General features: G+C 51.4%; 1 protein-coding gene across 14 annotated transcripts in view; it reads right to left on the bottom strand.

Annotated features, from left to right (window-relative positions):
- Positions 1-457: 457 nt before the first annotated feature.
- Positions 458-18,433, bottom strand: part of IL11RA (interleukin 11 receptor subunit alpha) — a 103,804-nt gene continuing 85,828 nt past the window's right edge. For 8 of the 14 annotated variants that reach the window (XM_087927602.1, XM_087927606.1, XM_087927600.1 and 5 more), the window contains 11 exons: positions 17,235-17,334; positions 17,050-17,110; positions 10,658-10,824; positions 9,640-9,754; positions 7,825-7,988; positions 6,066-6,229; positions 5,730-5,871; positions 4,882-4,977; positions 4,171-4,273; positions 2,014-2,096; positions 458-1,032 (listed from right to left, as the gene is read on the bottom strand). In XM_087927602.1, the coding sequence (XP_087783728.1) occupies positions 1,016-1,032; positions 2,014-2,096; positions 4,171-4,273; positions 4,882-4,977; positions 5,730-5,871; positions 6,066-6,229; positions 7,825-7,988; positions 9,640-9,754; positions 10,658-10,824; positions 17,050-17,110; positions 17,235-17,334 (1,212 nt within the window). In that variant the 3' untranslated portion in view covers positions 458-1,015. Of the gene's footprint in view, positions 1,033-2,013; positions 2,097-4,170; positions 4,274-4,881; positions 4,978-5,729; positions 5,872-6,065; positions 6,230-7,824; positions 7,989-9,639; positions 9,755-10,657; positions 10,825-16,688; positions 16,784-17,049; positions 17,111-17,234; positions 17,335-18,433 lie in introns of all 14 variants that reach the window. The other 6 variants (XM_087927601.1, XM_087927609.1, XM_087927610.1 and 3 more) reach the window with 2 other exon arrangements.

The raw sequence follows: 18,433 nt of genomic DNA, 5'->3' as shown, positions 1-18,433 counted from the left end.
AAGGTGCCACCCCCCCCTTCCTGCATGCCAGGGGCCAGGGCTCCTTCAGGGCTGAGAGTCCCCTCGAGCAGCCAGGGTCGGCCCTCTCCCTCTGCCTCTGCAGGACAGGCCAACGTCCCTCCCTCCTTGGCTGTTGGCTGTCACAGGCAGGGGGCGCCCTAAGAGGCGGCGGGGGTGGGGGGTCTTCAGCTCTCCAGCCAGGGAGTCCGTCCCAGAGGTGGGATTCAGCAGGTTCTGACCAGTTCTGGAGAACCGGTAGCGGAAACTTGGGGTAGTTCAGAGCATCGGCAAATACCAGCTTTGACGGGAGATTTTACAGCGTCCTTCTCCTGCCACGCCCACAGAACGTCCAGTAGTAAAACTTGGAATGCCACCACTGGTCCCTCCAGCCAAGGACCCCAGCCATATTCTCCGCGGAAGAAGGGTTTGCACTGCCCAAGATTCATTAAAAAAAAAACCAACATTTGAAATTTAATTCTCTGAATCAAACCAAGCACAGATGTATCCGCACACAAACACACATACACACACACACGCGCGCACAGAGCCCCACAGCTGGCCTATGGGGGGGTCTCTGCCTCTGCCTCTGCTCTGCCAGCCTGTCCTTCTCTCCGTGGGCCGAAGGCTGGCGAAGGTTTCCTGCCAGGCTGGTCTCTCTCGTCCCGAGGAGCCGGCTTCCTCCAGCCGGCTGAGCGTCAGCTTCGCGGCAGAGACGGGGGTGCCAGGAGCTCGGCTCAGCCCACAGCACCCCTTTCCCAGCCGGTTCTCCCTTCACGCAAGGAGCCCCGAGGAGTCCAAACTCTGCATCCCCCGGCAGCAGAGGGTGGGGGGTGGCCGGGCCCCGAGGCCAAGTTCCAGCAGACAAGCAGCGCAGGTCTGAGGTGGCTGGGAGGGGGTGGGGGTGGGGGCAGGGTGCCCAAGTCACGTGCCCTGGAGAGTCAACAGCAGCTGCAGTGGGTGAGGTCCGTGGTGCCCTGGCTGGGCGGCTGATCTGCCAAGCGGAGGCAGGACTGTGCTACAAGATCTGGCCTTCTGCAGAGAGAGAGGGAGAGAGAAAGAGAGGGAGGGAGGGAGGGAGGGAGGGAGAAAGAAAGAAGAAGCCCTGTTTGCATTTTTCCCAGGACAGGCAGCAGGTCACCAGCCGGACCCCCCCAAATTCCCCCTCCTCCTCCAGCTCAAGCAGCCACTTGCTTTGCCCTGCGGACCTTGGAGCCACTTCCGCCCACAGCACACCTGGCTCCCCGGGAGGCCCTTCAGGGATCGGGGGCCCCATTGAATGCTTGGCTGGGCAGCTGCAGGGCCTCTCCGGTCACCTCTGGCCGGAACTGACCTTCCAACTTAACGGGATTAAAGACGATTCCCCACAACCGTCGGGAGCCGTGGAAACCTTCCAAGCCCCGAAGGCCGAAACACGACTTCCAACGGATCAAGAGCCGCCCCAAAAGATTGGATACCACAGATTGGATAGCAACAGAAGGGAATCTTTGTAGCTCGGGGTTGAATCGGGGTGGGTTGAACTTTGCTGCTCTCGGAGCTTAATTGTTGCCTTGCAAAACGTTTCATGACCCAGCTAGGGAACACCATCAGGGCCGAGGTGTTTTCTCTTTGCGCCTTAGAGTGTCTTGCAGTCGGGGGGGAATGCTACCAGTTCAGACCGGTTTGCACAAACCGGTAGTAAAACAAGCTCCCGAGGATCAACTGAGAGGAGAAAGGAAAACTGAGGACCGGCCCTCCCACCTCACCCGCATTTTTCTTTCATCCTCTCAACTGTTTGGTGCTGCAGGCCTCAGCTGGTGCGGGGAAAGCGGCACTGGCGCATTCGGTGTGCGTGTGCGCAATCCTTGCACGTAGGTAGGATCCCACTGCTGGGGTCTTGCCCCGAATGGCTTGCTCTTCCGTGATCCTGTCCCCAGCAGGGCCCCAACTGTCCCCCTCCCTGGGACCTGAGCTGCCTCCTTCTTGAGGGGGTCCCACCCTCCACTGAGGGGGTGGGGGGGCCAGGGCTGTACTCACTTGGCAAGGCCTTCAGGTGGGTGGCACCTGCGAGCAGTTCCTGGTGTTTGTCCGCCTCTTTGCTCTGCTTCTTCGCCCGGATCCTTTCCATGGAAAGAGAGAAGAGACGGAGAAGTTAGAATATAGGGAATCCCAGACTTGGAATGGGGGCCTCGGAGGTCTTCTAGTCCAGCCCCCTGCTTAGGCAGGAAACCCTGCACCATTTCAGACCAATATGGATATCCCACCCCCTCTTAAAAACTTCCAGTGTTGGAGCAGCCACAACTTCTAGAGGTTCCACTGGCTGATTGTGGTCACTCTGAGGATAATTCCTCCTTAGATCCAAGTTGAATCTCTCCCTGATTAGTTTCCACCTGTTGCTTCTTGTCCGGCCTTCAGATGTTTTGGAGAAGAGCTTGACCCCTCCTTCTTCTTTGGGGCAGCCCCTCAGATACTGGAGGGCTGTTATCATGCCCAGTTCCTGCAACCGTCCTTCAAATGTTTTAGCCTCCAGCCCCCTCATCATCTAAGTTCCTTCAACTGGACTGAACCGAATTCTTGATTGGCCAAGTGCGATTTTTACACACAAGGAATTTGTCTTGGTGCAAATGCTCTCAGTGTACGTAAAAGAAAAGATGCATTCGTTAAGAGTCAAGAATCATCAGGTACAACACTTAATGATAGTCATGGGGTATAACAGAATAGAATAGAAGGATATAGGAATAGAATGTAAATGGGATGGGATGGATGGAATGGGATAGAAAATAGAATAGAATATAGAATAGAATAAGAATAGAATAGAATAGAAATTAGAATAGAATAGAAATTAGAATAGAAATAGAATAGAATTCTTTTATTGGCCAGGTGTGATTGGACACACAAGGAATTTGTCCTGGTGCAAATGCTCCCAGTTTACATAAAGGAAAAGAGACCTTCGTCAAGAGTCAAGAATCATCAGGTACAACACTTAATAATAGTCATAGGGCACAATAAGAATGGAATGGAAATGGAATGGAATAGAATAGAATAGAATAGAATAGAATAGAATAGAATAGAAATAGAATAGAATTCTTTATTGGCCAAGTGTGATTGGACACACAAGGAATTTGTCTTGGTGCAAATGCTCTCAGTGTACATAAAAGAAAAGGTACATTCGTCAAGAGTCAAGAATCATCAGGTGCAACACTTAATGTTAGTCATAGGGTACAATAGAATTAGAATAGAAGGATATAGGAATAGAATGTAAATAGAATGGGATGGATGGAACAGGATAGAAAATAGAATAGAATAGAATATAGAATAGAATAAGAATAGAATAGAATAGAAATTAGAATAGAAATAGAATAGAATTCTTTATTGGCCAAGTGTGATTGGACACACAAGGAATTTGTCTTGGTGCAAATGCTCTCAGTGTACATAAAAAGAAAAGATACTTTCATCAAGAAATCACCAGGTTCAACATTTAATAATAGTCATAGAGTACAATCAGCAATTAAATTAGATAGATAGATAGATAGATAGATAGATAGATAGATAGATAGATAGATAGATAGATAGATAGATAGATAGATAGAACTAGAAAGAAAGAAGGAAAGAAAGAATAGAATACTTTATTGTCCAGGTGTGGTTGGACACACAAGGAAATTTGTCTTGGTGCAAATGCTCTCAGTGCACATAAAAAGAAAAGAGACCTTCGTCAAGAGTCAAGAATCACCAGGTGCAACACTTAATGATAGTCACAGGGTACAATAAGCCATCAAATCATACTAGTCTCCAAGGTGTTTTTCCCAAAAGGCAACTGGACTTTCTTGGCATTTCCCTTGAAAACGTTTTGCTTCTCATCCAAGAAGCTTCTTCAGAACTGATTTCAACAGCAATAAAACTGGAGAAGCTTCTCGGATGAGAAGCGAAAGGTTTTCAAGGGGAAAAAAACCAAGAAGCTCGACTTGCCTTTGGGGGAAAAGCACCCGGATGACCAACGAGGTCCAGAGAGGTCCTCCTCAGCGGTGGGATTCAGCCGGCTTGCACCAGTCCGGGAGAAGCGGCTGTTAACTTTCTGAGCAGTTTGGTGACCTTCCCCCCCCCCGCCCCCCAGGTCCTCCTAGCTGGCTTGTCCCACCAGACCAAGCCCCAGACTCTCCAACCCAGACCCTCCCACCTCCAGGACCCCGCACCTACCACACCAGGAAGGCAAAGAGGAGCAGGGCCACCAGGGCAAAGAAGGCGAAGACCCCAAGCGACACCAGCGTTGCGACCTTCTCCACGGAGTCCCCCTGCCCTGCTGGAGAAGACAAGAGGTCCATCACCCTGCGGGAACCTGCCGGCGGTTGCCCTGTCCCTTACTAGTCGAGGGCAGAGGTGGTGGGGTGGGGGCCCCAATCCAGACCAGGCCAGCAAGAGGGGGCTGCAGCCCCCCCACCCCCGCAACCAGATCTTAATCCTTCGAAGAAAATATCCTGGGTGTCAACTCGTACATCAATCCCGGGCCTGTTTCTGAGTTGCCGTAAGAAGGAGCGGCGGGAGACCAGAGGGAGCAGTGAGGCAGATGAAGACCAGAAGAACATTCCACACTTATCCTGTGGAGACTGTAGCCTAGGCTACTGGATCTTCTGCCCATGGAAATCCTTCGTTGGAGAATGTGATTGATGACACCCCCAGGGAGGAAATAGGATCATAGGTGATAGTAAATTACGTGCCTCAGAGTTGGCTTCCTAGGGTTAGTGCCAGACATGTTGCTCCTAATAAATCATTTGGATTGAAGTTTGTCTCGAGGCTCATGATTTAATTAGGGCAATCCTGGGAACCCTGGCACTGGGACTGAACTACTAGCATCAGCACCCTGGCCTGGCTCTCCATGCCGACCTTGGTTTCGGGGGGCCCCCCACGTACCGACTGGCTCATTGTCGGGGACCGGAGAGGGCTCTTCGGCTGGCGGGTCCAGTTCAATGGTGTCCGGAGAAGCCTGGCTGGGCTCAGTGACCTGTCCTGCAGGAGGGAGAGACCCCAAATTGGACAGCTTGGGAAAATGCAATGGGGGTGGGGGACACAGTCCGCCCCACTGCCTGACCCACCTGCTACATGGAAAGCAAGAATTGGAAACCGTGGTAACTTGAGGACTTGTGGACTTCAACTCCCAGGATGCCTGATGGTAACTTTAGAAGCGCAGCTGGCTCAGGAATTCTGGGAGTTGAAGTCCTCAGGTCCTAAAGTGGCACAGTTGTCCAGCCCTGGTGTAGAGACTGAGAAGGCCAACCAACACCCACAGAGGAAGGATCACCCCAGGCCCAGAATCCCTAGGTCTGTGGCCCCACAGATCTGGAGCCCGGCCCCCAGCCCCTCACGGGATTAAAATTCAGACCCTTGGCTACTGACTCACATTTACGATGGTCGCAGCATCGCAGGCTCGCATGATGCCCCTTTAGTGACCTTCTGACAAGCACAGTGAACGAGGAAGCCAGGTTCACTTAGTAACCATGTGACTAACCTGACAGCTGCAGTGATTCACTTAAGAACCAGGGCCAGAAAGGTCGTAAAACGGACCACAATTTACTTAACAACTGTCTCGCTTAGCAAAGGAAGTTTTTGGCTGAATTGTCACCGTAAGTCAAGGACCCCCTGTGGGTCTCTGCTGTTTCAACATCCGCCCAAGATTTAAGCCCCCCGCCCCAGCCCTGTTCCACTAGCCCCGCCCTCCCTCCCCCGTTCTCTCCGGGTGGTGCCCTTTCCCCTGCTCTTACCTGCAGCCGGCCAGGCTCGCACTTCCGGGCTCCACTCGCTCCAGCTGCCAGCATCCAGGTAGTCCTTGGCGCTCACCTGCACCGTGTGCTCTAGGCCCATGATGGCATCCGTGATCTCCTCTGACATGTTGCTGGTCTCTATCTGCAGAGCCAAGAGGCGGCCCCCATCAGTGCCGCCCCCCCCGTTGACCCTTGACCCTCTGGACTCCGCTCACATGGGAGGGGGGAGTCCGGGCAGAACCAACCGGCCCCTCCACCTGCCCCCCCTCCCCCAAATGGGTCCATGTGCAAGCAGGGAGTCCCCCCCTCCCCACCCCTGCACCCCCCTCCACTCACCGTTGACCAGGAGTCGTGCAGGACGGGCCGGTAGCGCAGCCGGAAGTGGAGCTGGAAGGAGAGCTCCTTGCGCCAAGAGGAGGGGTACTCCCAGCTGACGCGCAGCCGCCGGGGCGCTTGGGGCACCGGCTCCACTCGGACATGCTCTGGTGGATCTGGCTTGGCTGGATGGGAGGCAGAGAGGAGGGGGCAGCTGAGACCCCCCCCCAAGGGGGAAGCAAACAAGGCCCCCTCCCACGCCTTTCCCCATTATCCGGCCCCAAGCCCCGTTTATCTGGGAACTGGGCGGGGAGGGGTCATTCTCCCGGTCCTGTACTAGCTTTCATATTTCGCTTTACGAAGTGCGTCTGCTTCGCATGGCACAATAGATTGTCCCTGTCAGATTGCTGCGGAAGTGACCGGGAGAGGGCAGGATTGCAGGAGGCGAGTCGCAGAGCCTCTGGGCCCGCGCAAAGTGCGCGTTGTGCACGCAAAGCGCGCACCTACCAAGCCACAGCCAACGAACTGGTGGTAAACATACTTGAAATGCACCTCGCTCTCGGGGCACTGGCCCACCCCACATCTGGCAGAGGAGGAAGGGTATTCTGGCTGGGGGGGGTCCCCATTCCCCCCCCCAATGTGAGGTCAGCCCCAACCCCCCTGACCGCCTGCAAGACTCTGCCAGCTGGCGTGGTGCTCCAAGGGAGGGCGCTTCACGTGGGGGTGGGCGGTTGAGTTTAATAACACATCTCACCCCACCCTTCCTAGTTTTAGCTCGACCTGTAGCTGATAATTCTGTATTTTTATACTGTTTTACTCCTCTTACATACATACAGATAATCCCCAACTTACAATAGTTCATTTAGTGACCGTTCAAAGTGACAATGGTCCTGGAAAAAGTGATTTACAACTGTTTTTCAAACGTACGAACGTTGCAGCCTTCCTGTGCTCACGGGATCTACATTCAGATACGTAGCAATGGGCTCATATTTATGCACTAGATGATCCCCGTGGTTCACTAGGAAACTGTGTGGTCGGGCTTAGTTTTGGGGGAAGAAAATGAGAGGGTAAAATTTCTGCCTCTCAGCATCCATCGGTATTCGTCTGGCTAGCGTCCTGTCAGTGTGTGAGAGAGTGGAGGGCTGCTTGGAAACTGAAAGAGTATTTGCTGTGTGAGCAAGAAGGAGACAGCCAGGAGCCTGGGCGGAGCTTAGCTCAACTGTTCTGCACTAAAGCTGCTTGGTGCTCTGAAACTGAAAGTGAAACTCCACTCCTCTGCTTCTATTTTGCATTTGGAAGAGATTTCTTTCCAGGTGGGGAGGGGGAGTAGAACTCCTTAGCATCAGAGCGTGTTAATAATAATAATAATAATAATAATAATAATAATAATAATAATAATAATATAGGAAATACTAATGCTCTGACGGTCGTCATTTTGAGAAATCCTTTCTCAGTGAGCCCCTAGAACCAAGAGGAAGATACGTGCGAAATTTCAAGTTTGTAGGCTTTACGGTCCTGGAGATTTTGTGATGATGCATGATGGGTATTTTGCTTTTATATTTATATAGATTTATTTTTATATCAAGTTTTTTATGTTATATTGCTTATACATATCGATGCGTGAACAGTCTCATATACCTGGGTACTGTACATTTAGTACAAATATAATGTTGCTACTCATAGTTATTACATTTCCTTTTCATTATTTCGCGTTGTTTCACTTAGCAACAGCTTCACTTAACAACCTGGTCGCTAAACGAAGATGAAGGGTGAGCCTTACTGATTCTTTGGGCAATGATGTTCAGCAGGGTGAAGCTGGAGCCCAGCGGGTTCACCTCCGTCACGTTCACACGGTACAAGCTCCAGTACTCGGACTTGCTGACGGTGCAGGTGAGGGGGCGGCCGGGATCCTGGACACACGGGCCCACACTCTTCACCGGGGACCTGCGGGCACAGGTGCAAGAGAAAGTGGGCGTCCTCCCCTAAGCTCTTGGCCGAGGAGAAATGATGACGCGAACTCCCATCCTCCCCAGCCGCGAGTCAACCACCCGGGAAAGACGTTTCCCCAAACCGGTGGCATTATACCTGGCCTGGCAATAAGCGCCGGGAGAAGTTTTGTATCCCAATATATCGGATTCTTTATACTGCTTCCATCCCAGGGGTGTGTGTGAAATGCTCCCGGTTCAGACTGGTTCACCCCAACCGGTAGTAAAAAAAAGGCCTCCAGCGATCAGCCGAGAGGAGAAAGAAGAGAAAAGCGCCGGGTCGGCGCTCCTCCCATTGGCCCCTCTGCTTTTCTCTTCTTTCTAGACTCAGCCGATTGGCCCCAAAGAGCCTCCGCTGGGGTGGAGAAAGCGGCGCGGCTGCGTTAGGTGCGCAACGCACAATCAGCAAACCGGCCGGGGAAACAGGTAGGATCTCACCGCTGCTCCGTCCTCCCTAAAAACCGTTTGACAGAATCTGCAACGGTCTGAGAATCAGTTCATCGACTCAAATTAGCAACACCCCGCCCTCCCCGGAAAAAGTTATACAGACCCAATCCCCATATCGAAGGATAAGGTGTGCAAACACAGAGTTAATTCAATTATGTTTCCCAGAGGAACTGCATGTTCTCAAGAGTAAACACACACACACACACACACACACACGCCCCTCAAGTGTCCACCCTAGCCCCCAGCCTTGCTTATCATGGCTCCACTCCACACAAGACTGTCATCTGTCAGAAATGGTGTAGGATCTCCTGCTTGGGCGGGGGTGGTGGTGGACTAGATGACCTACAAGGTCCCTTCCAACTCTCTGTTATTCTGTTATAAGGTCCTCAGCTGGAGAGCGGAAGGACCGTAAAGGAAGAGGTGGAGGAGACAAAAACTCTTCTTCTTCTTCTTCTTCTTCTTCTTCTTCTTCTTCTTCTTCTTCTTCTTCTTCTTCTTCTTCTTCTTCTTCTTCTTCTTCTTCTTCTTCTTCTTCTTCTTCTTCTTCTTCTTCTTCTTCTTCTTCTTCTTCTTCTTCTTCTTCTTCTTCTTCCTTCTCCCCCACCCCTCCTCCTCCTCTGTCCCCCCAGCTCCCCCTCCAACATGCTCCTGGCCCCATAGATCTAGGTCTTCCCCTCTCCTCCGTAGACACCCCCCCCCTTCCCAACCTCGTCAGCTCCTCTGACTCCCACACAACCCAGCACCCACTCCCGGATATACAGGTAGGTTTCCTGAAGGGACTTTTTCCAAAAGGCAACTTACAATTTTCTGGACTTTCTAGTGGTCTTAAGTCTACCGGATGGTCAACTTACAACCACTAACGAAAGAGAGAAGCAACCTGGGGTGAAGGAGAAATTTCCTGACAGTTAGAACAATTCCCCAGTGGAACTCCTTGCCACCAGAAGTTGTGGGTGTCTCCATCCCTGGAAGGTTTTCAAGAAGAGACGGGACAGCCACTTGTCTGGAATGGAAGAACGGTCTCCTGCTTGGGCAGGGGGTTGGACTAGATGACCTCCAAGGTCCCTTCCGACTCTGTCCATTAAGTCCAGTTGCCTTGAGGAAAAAGCCGCTTTGGTTCAACCGTCACCTGCGTGAGGGGGGGGGGGGCATCTCCCTGGACTTACAGGTAGCTGGTGATGTATCGGGTGGGCAGGTGAGTCTCAACGCTGGGAGTCCAGAAGCAGGTGAAGTTCTCGTAGTTGGAAGCCCGGCAGGAGACGGAGGGCGGCCCGGGGAGTCCTGAGGGCAAGGAGGGGCAACAATTGGAGGGGGAGGATCCCCAGGTCAGGGCCTCTCTTGTTCTGCAGGGGGCTCACCCCAATTAGGACCCTAATTTTGAGCTCCAAATTTCTGTTGTTAAGCGAGGCAGTTATTAAGCGAGCCCCTCCCCCTCCCATTTTCTACCTTTCTTGCCACCGCTGTTAAGTGAATCACTGCAATTGTTTAGTTGTTAAGTGAGCCTGCCTTCCCTATTGCCCTTTGTCAAAGTATATTCACGGACTGGAATAAAGCACAGTAACAAGATCAGCCAATGAATAGGCATAGCAACTAAGTCAGCCAATGAATGAGGGCTGTTTGGAAACTGAAACTGGAAGTAGCCTAGGTGTGGCTCTATATATTTGGCTCCGCAGCTCCACAGCGAGGGTGAGCTCTGAGCCTGTCTGTGGAGGATGAAACTGACTTGCTTGCTGAACCTGTAACATGTCTGCTTTTGTTTGAGTTTGCTCCATGTTGGAGAAATCTACGACTGGTATTGTAAAATTTACTGTACGTGTTTATAAAGAAGTTAAACGAAGCCTCGGCCACCTGCGTTCACTTTTCTGGCCCTGAATTTACAGTGCAAAACTGAACATCCCTGCTTGTCCGAAGGTCGCAAAAGGGGGACTACAGGATGCCAGGACCATGCATCCGTCATAAATACGAGCCCATTGCTAAGCCTCTGGATTTTGGTCCGTGGGGATGCTGCCACATGGTCGTAAGGGTGAAAAACGGTCCCTATATAGGAAGTGCTGTAAGCCAAGGAGTATCTACCTCTCCCCCCTCGAGTTCCCCACGCAGAGGCTTCCTTAACCCTGGAGAAGCGCGGAGTGGGGTCCCACCCCAGGCAAATATCATTCCCTCCCACGCGAGACTCAGACTTACGGCCAACCCGGAGCACCACGGAGCCCAGGGGAAGCCCAGCGCCGTTCTGGCAGCTGTAGGTGCCTTCGGAGGAGGGGTCCACGTGGCTCAAGAGCAGCTGGCCCTGCTGGACCCTGGAGTCCGAGGGCAGCCCGGAGCCTCCATGCCGCTGCCATCGGGTCGTGGAGCTGAGGACACAAAATGGCTGCTGTCAGAGCGGGGCAGAGGAAGACCGCCACTGGCAGGAGGGGGAGTGGCAGGGGGAGTGGGTGTGGCTAGGTGGGCGTGGCCATGTGCCTGGGTGGGCGTGGCATTATTATTATTTTTTTGCAGCACCCCCCCCACGCTCCATTTGGGGACCTTCTGGGCCTCGGGGAAGCCCCCCAGGGGTGGCGTTTTTACTCCCAGAAAGGAAAAAAAATGGATCAGGAAGGGGCGTAATGTCAGAGTACATTCATGAACTGGAACAGAGCTTGGTCACAAGGTCAGCCAATGAATAGGCATCACAACTAAATCAGCCAATGAGGACTGTTTGGAAACTGAAACTAGAAGTAGCCTATAGGGGTGGCTCTATATTAAGCTCTGCAGCTCTGAAGCTCTGTTGAAGCTCTGAGTCTATTTATTGGAAATGAAACTAGCTTGCTTGCTTGCCTGCTGAAGTTACTTGCAAGATGTTTCTATCTGAGTTGTCTCCACGTTGGAGAAATCTACAACTGGTTTGTAAAATCTACTTATTATGTTTATAAAGGTGTTAAATGAAGCATCAGCCATCTGTGTTTATTTTTTATGTTTCCGTCTGAGTTGCCTCCACGGCGGAGAAATCTACCGCTGGTTTGTAAAATCTACTTATTCTGTTTATAAAGGTGTTAAATGAAGCCTCAGTCACCTGTGTTCATTTTTCTGGCGCTGAATGAACACTGCAAATCTCTGAACACCCACCCCTGGGCCAAGCAGTGAGACAGGGAGGGGGATCCCAGAACAGCTGATCGTCAGAACAGCTGATCATTGGGACGGGGGAAAGAAACTCCTTAAGGAGTGACTGGGCAGGGAGGGGAGGGGCCAGCCAGGGGCACAATTTGCCAGTTCTCCCATATGCGCAGAATCGTGACAACCTCTTCTATAGAACTGGTCAGAACCGGTCGAATCCCACCCCTGGGGAGGGGTCTTCCAGAGAGCAAACCAGGCGCCCATCCCACATTCTCAAAAAACGCCTAACCTCATGTAACCTAGTTGGGTCTACGCGTCAGTTTTGCCTTGACGGACGGATTGATTGGTCATGTGTACGTAGTGTAGATTCAGTCTAAATCTCAGCTGCTCAGTGGCCACAACTGACTGGCCCCCTGTGAACAGGAGGCCCACCAACTGCTACCAATTCTGCCCTTCCTCCTCCCCCATTCATCGCTGCTGAGGCCCTTCCCCGCGGCTGCCTTCAAGAGCAAACTTTGCAGAACTCAAGAAATTAAGGAAAGAGAACTTGGGAAGGCCACACTTGGAATCCTGCATCCAGTTTTGGTGGCCATGATATAAAAAAAAGAGGCTGAGACTCTGGAAAGAGGGCAGAGAAGAGCAACCAGGAGGATGAGGGGGCTGGAGGATAAAACATACGACGAATGGCCACAAGGAATTGAATATGTCTATTCTAATGAAAAGAAGGACCAGGGGAGACATGATAGCGGACTAATATTTGAGGGGCTGCCCCAAAGAAAACGGGGTCCACAGTCCACCTATTCTCCAAAGCACCTGAAGGCAGAGAAGCAACAGATGGAAACTTCATCGAGGAGAGAAGCAATGTAGAATTGAGGAGACAATTTCTTGACCGTGAGGACAATTGACTCGTGGAATGGCTTCCCTGCAGACATTTTGGGTGCTGCATCCCTGGAGGTTTTGAAGAAGAGGTTGGATAACCACTTGTCTGGAATGACATAGGATCTCCCCCTCAAGCAGGGGGTTGGACTACGAGGCAAAAAAGAGGTTGAGACTCTGGAAATGAGTGCAGACAAAGAGGATTAGGGAGCCTGAAAGGCTAAAACATACGAAGAGCAGTGGGTGGAATCGGGTACGTCTCGTTTAATGGAAAGAAGGACTGGGGGAGGAGACGTAAGGGCAGCCTTCCAATATCGGAGGGGCTGCCCCGAAGAAGAGGCAGTCAAGCTCTTCTCCAAAGAACCAAAAGGCAGGACAAGAAGCAACGGATGGAAACTCATCAAGGAGAGAAGCAACCTCAGAACTAACAAAGGAGAAATTTCCTGACAGAACAATTAATTAATCAGTGGAACAACTTGCCTCCTCCAGAAGTTGTGAATGCCCCAACACTGGAAGTTTTTAAGAAGGAAATTGGATAACCCTTTGTCTGAAGTGGTGTAGGGTTTCCTGCCTAGGCGGGGGATCAGACTAGAAGACCTCCGATATCCCTTCCAACTCTATTATTCCATTCTAAGAAAGTCCAGATTCCTCCAGGAAAAAACAACAAAAAAAGCACCTTTGGGACATTTATGCAATGGAATTTCATTTTAATCCAGGCCAATGAGGGCACGTTCAAAGTGACAATAAAGCCATTCTAAACGGTGTAGGGTTTCCTGCCTAGGCGGAGGGGGGCTGGACTAGAAGACCTCCAATGTCCCTTCCATTATTCCATTCTAAGAAAGTCCAGATTCCTCCAGGAAAAAACAACAACAAAAAAACACCTTTGGGACATTTATACAATGGAATTTCATTTTAATCCAGGCCGATGAGGGCACATTCAGAGTGACAATAAAGCCATTCTAAACGGCGTAGGGTTTCCTGCCTAGGCAGGGGGTCAGACTAGAAGACCTCCAATATCCCTTCCAACTCTATTATTCCATTCTAGGAAAGTCCAGATGCCTTCAGGAAAAACAAAAAAAACACCTTTGGGACATTTATGCAATGGAATTTCATTTTAATCCAGGCCGATGAGGGCACGTTCAGAGTGACAATAAAGCCATTCTAAACGGCGTAGGGTTTCCTGCCTAGGCGGGGGGTCAGACTAGAAGGCCTCCAGGGTCCCTCCCAGTTGAATTCTGATTCTAAACCAAGGGTTTGTCACTTTGCAAGTGCCAGTTGGCAAGGCAGAGGGCTAAGAAGGAGACTTCTTTTGGGGGGTGGGAGAGGTGGGAGTAAAGGACCGTTAGGTTCAGGAGAAACAAGTCCTTTCGGCGTCAATGCCCACAAAACAGGGCGAAGACGGGCAAAGTGACTGGCTGTTTCCCTTTGTGGTTTCCTATGCGGAAAGCCGGTTTCCCACCACAGGCATGGAAGGGCCTGCTAGATCGGGCATGACCCAGGCTGCTACAGATGGGGGAATATTCCTCTATATTTGAAATATATGACCTTAAAACAGAGGTCTCCAAACTTGGCAACTTTAAGACTTGTGGCCTTCAACTCCCAGAATTCTCCAGCCAGCAAAGTTGAAGGCCACAAGTCTTAAAGTTGCCAAGTTTGTGGGGACCCCTGCCTTAAAATGTCTGAAACTCAATCTAAAGTTTATTTCCCACCCGAATGGTTTGCATAAAACTAAAAATTTTGAGGGATACTTTAAAAAAGACAGACATCTTTTTTTGAAACAACACTTTTGGACAACAGCAAGAGCTCAAAACTTGTGGGCCTGGGGCAGAGGATGGAAAGGGGTCCTTCCACACCGAAGAGAATATTGGTAGCTCAGGGTTGGATTCGGGTGCTCTTTGAGCCTGGCTGTTTTCTTGCAGACCTTTCACGACCCCACGGGGTCACATCATCAGCACGAGCGAGTGTGCGGGTTTTTGTTCCCCGACACTTTCTTTGATGTTGGGCATTGTTTTGGACTTGTTTGTCTGGACTTAATCCTTGCTTGTCTTGGGTGTTGACTGATGTGGTCTGGCTTTTCTGTTTTCTTCTTAGCTTTTTATTGTCTCTTTTGAATGATGTGTAAATGTAGTTTATCTTTATGTGTCAGATGATGGCTGATCGGTCTGAATACCGAGCTTCTGGGAATCCTAGAGCATTTTGGAGGGAGCCTAGGAAACTTATACCGTATTTCCCCATGTATAAGCCACCCCTTTTTTCCAAAATTTTCAAGCCCAAAAGTAGGGGGTGGCATATACAAAGCAGGTACACTTTTTATACGTGAAAAATGCATAAAATAATAAAGTAGGAATAAACTGGTTTTCCAGCAGTATGCTATACTTTTTTGTAAAAATTGTACGTGATGATACGATTACGAGTGCGAGTACGCGATAGAAATGCATACGCTAGGCATCGGCCTGAATGCTTCGTTCCTACTCTCGTTCCGATGCGTAGATTGCTAGCGTCGCCGCTACCGCTTCGCGTCATGACCGAAGTTGTAGATCTAGACGTCGAATTTTGTTTCTTTGTAAATTTTCTTTCTTCATAACTTGTTTCTCTAATAAAATATTTTTTTCAAAACTTCACAGTCCAAAAATTGGGGGGGTGGCTTATACAAAGGGGGTGCTTATACATGGGGAAATACGGTAATCCTACCAAATAGGGACCAAGCCCCATATTCCCTCATAGCGGATGATGTTCCCCAGTCACATAACGAACTGCAAGAAAACGAACAAACTCAGAGAGCAACAAGGCCTCCACAATCCCTCTCTCTCTTCCTTCTCCTCCTCTTCCTTTTCTTCCTCTTCCTCTTCCTCCTCCTCCTCCTCTTCCCCCTCCTCTTCCTTCTTTTCTTTCTCCTCCTCTTCTTCCTCCTCTCCTCCTCCTCGTCCCTGCAAACCCCCCTCCCTTCTAGCACTGATAACGTTACCTAGTTGGGTAAAGACTCGGTTACCATAAACCTCCAACCTCAGAGAGCATCAAACGTGCCAGAAAGCTGTGAAATGAGGGAAATGGGCACTTAGGCAAACCTGCGCAGAGGGAGCCAGTACTCCTTCTGCAGGGACACCTGGGACAGCATCTCCGTCTGGGTCAAACCCAAACCTCCGGTAAGCTTCCCGGTTGGACGGGAAAAGAGCTCAGCGAAGGAGCCGAGCGACGGTGCAGCTCATGGACGCTCACCTCAGACTAAACAAGAGATGATAACCTCAAGGGGCCCCTGGAAGAAACTCTTGCCCAGAAGCCACAAAAACGCTGACAACCCACATCAAGGCTGCATTGCTAAGACCAGTTTAAAAAGTTAAAAAAAAAAACCTCCCTCTTAAACTCCAGAAGCCAAGAGGTACCTGAATCCAAACGAGTTTGTCAAGAGGTCCACACTGACACGCCTTCAAAAGAGACAATTAATATATATATATATCTAGGAAGGAAAGCCAAACGCCAGCGCTGGTCCCTTCCGGCAGACAGAGAAGCAGGCATTGGCACCAGACCAATGACCAGGCAGAAAACAATAATCAAGGACTAGACAAGGAAGAAACCACAACGCCACCAAAGCCGGCAGGACCAGCTGCTGCCGCCTGTAACAAGGGAGGGAACACCCCCCTCCCTGGCACTGACGGCGTCCCCCAGTTTGGTAATGAAACATCTGCCAGCAAACCACCAAGGTCAGAGAGAACTTCTCCAGAACTTCTGGCTTCTTAGGAAGCGGAGGGGTGTCGGCAGGTGGGGTCTACGACAACTCGCCCTGACCAGCTCGCCCCCACCCAACCGCTGCGGCCAATGTGCTGCGGCCAACTTGCTGCGGCCAACGTGCCACGGGAAAAGGGTCACATCAATATGGAAGAAATGGTGGAAAGAATCACTCGGGAAAGGATGTCAAAGGAGGGAACGAGATGGAACGCAAAACAAACTTCTAATTATTTTAAAGAATTACACTGAATTGTTGAACTGTCCCACGGTGAGTAATGGTGTGTGTGTGTGTGTGTGTGTGTGTGTGTGTGTGTGTGTCATTCCATCAAAGGTCTGGAGAGTAAAATGGATGAAGAACGGCTGCAGGATTTGGGTCTGGCTAGTCTAAAGGAAGGAAGAAGAATAGCGGGGAAATGACAGCAGGATTCCAGTAGTTGAGGGGCTGCCCCAAAGGAGAGGCAGTCCAGCTCTTCTTCTCCAAAGAGCCCCCGAAGGCAGGACAAGAAGCAACGGATGGAGACTTAACCGAGGAGAGAAGCAACCTGGAATTGAGGAGAAAATTTCTTGACCGTGAGGACAATTAACCCGTGGAACAGCTGGACTCCAGAAGTTGCTCCACCACTGGAGGTTTTGAAGAAGAGGCTGGGTAACCATTTGCCTGAAATAATATAGGTTCTCCTGCTTGAGCAGGGGGCTGGACTAGACGTCCTCCAAGGTTCCCTTCCAGCTCATTCCGTTCCATTCCAGGTCTTAACGGCAGACTCAGCCCAGAGGCTGCCTTGGGAACTGGGGTGGGCAGCCAGGTCCCTTGGGGGTCTCTGCTAGACAGACCCTGCACAAGGCGGGACCAAGGATGGGACCAGGACGGGGTCTGCTCTGGTACCTACTTTGGGTCTCCTCCGGGGCAGGTCAGGGCCACGTCTCTCCCCAGCTCGGCATAGGTCACCCCTGGAAGGAAAGGCCCAGGGCGTGAGATTGGGGGCTCCACTGCTTGAGGGACCTTCCCTCCCCCTTCGGAAGGGTGGTGGGTGGTGCCCCCGCCCCCCCCGCCCTGGTAGAATGTGGGGCTCACCTTCTTCTCCCCATTCTCCGGATGTGGGGACAGAGGCCGTTGCGAGCACCATGGCCAAAAGGACCAGCCCTCGGCTCACCCAGCCGGTCCGGCTCAGCATCTGAGGGGCCAAAAAGCGGGGGGGGGAGAACAACATCAGGGGGCGGATGGCTCAAGTGGGAATGCTGTCGGGGTCTCTGATCCAAACCAGGTGACCCTTCCTTCCTTCCTTCCTTCCTTCCTTCCTTCCTTCCCTTCCTCCTTCCTTTCTTCCCTCCCTCCCACCCTCTCTCCTTCCTTCCTTCCTTCCTTCCTTTCTTCCCTCCCTCCCTCCTTCCTTCCTTCCCTTCCTACTTCCTTTCTTCCCTCCCACCTTCCTTCCTTCCTTCCTTCCTTCCTTCCTCCTTCCTTTCTTCCCTCCCTCCCTCCCTCTCTCCTTCCTTCCTTCCTTCCTTCCTCCTTCCTTTCTTCCCTCCCTCCCTCCTTCCTTCCTTCCTTCCTCCCTCCTTCCTTCCTTCCTTCCTCCTTCCTTTCTTCCCTCCCTCCCTCCTTCCTTCCTTCCTTCCCTTCCTCCCTCCCTCCTTCCTTCCCTTCCTACTTCCTTTCTTCCCTCCCTCCCTCCTTCCTTTCTTCCCTCCCTCCCTCCTTCCTTCCTTCCCTTCCTACTTCCTTTCTTCCCTCCCACCTACCTTCCTTCCTTCCTTCCTTCCTTCCTTCCTTCCTTCCTTCCCTTCCTCCTTCCTTTCTTCCCTCCCTCCCTCCCTCTCTCCTTCCTTCCTTCCTTCCTTCCTTCCTTCCTTCCTTCCTTCCTTCCTTCCTCCTTCCTTTCTTCCCTCCCTCCCTCCTTCCTTCCTTCCCTTCCTACTTCCTTTCTTCCCTCCCACCTTCCTTCCTTCCTTCCTTCCTTCCTTCCTTCCTTCCTTCCTCTTCCTTTCTTCCCTCCCTCCCTCCCTCTCTCCTTCCTTCCTTCCTTCCTTCCTCCTTCCTTTCTTCCCTCCCTCCCTCCTTCCTTCCTTCCTCCCTCCCCTCCTTCCTTTCTTCCCTCCCTCCCTCCTTCCTTCCTTCCCTTCCTACTTCCTTTCTTCCCTCCCACCTTCCTTCCTTCCTTCCTTCCTTCCTTCCCTCCCTCCCTTCCTTTCTTCCCCTTTGGCTGCCACAGAGAGGAGGTCAACCTGTTCTCCATAATTGAATAGAAGAGAGCAGGGGGTTGGACTAGAAGA

This window comes from Pseudonaja textilis, chromosome 2 (assembly GCF_049901715.1).
Source record: "Pseudonaja textilis isolate UNSWEBS1 chromosome 2, rPseTex1.2, whole genome shotgun sequence".
NCBI lineage: Eukaryota > Metazoa > Chordata > Lepidosauria > Squamata > Elapidae > Pseudonaja > Pseudonaja textilis.
Note: the sequence above shows the minus strand (reverse complement) of the source record. Positions and strands in the feature narration are given on the sequence as shown.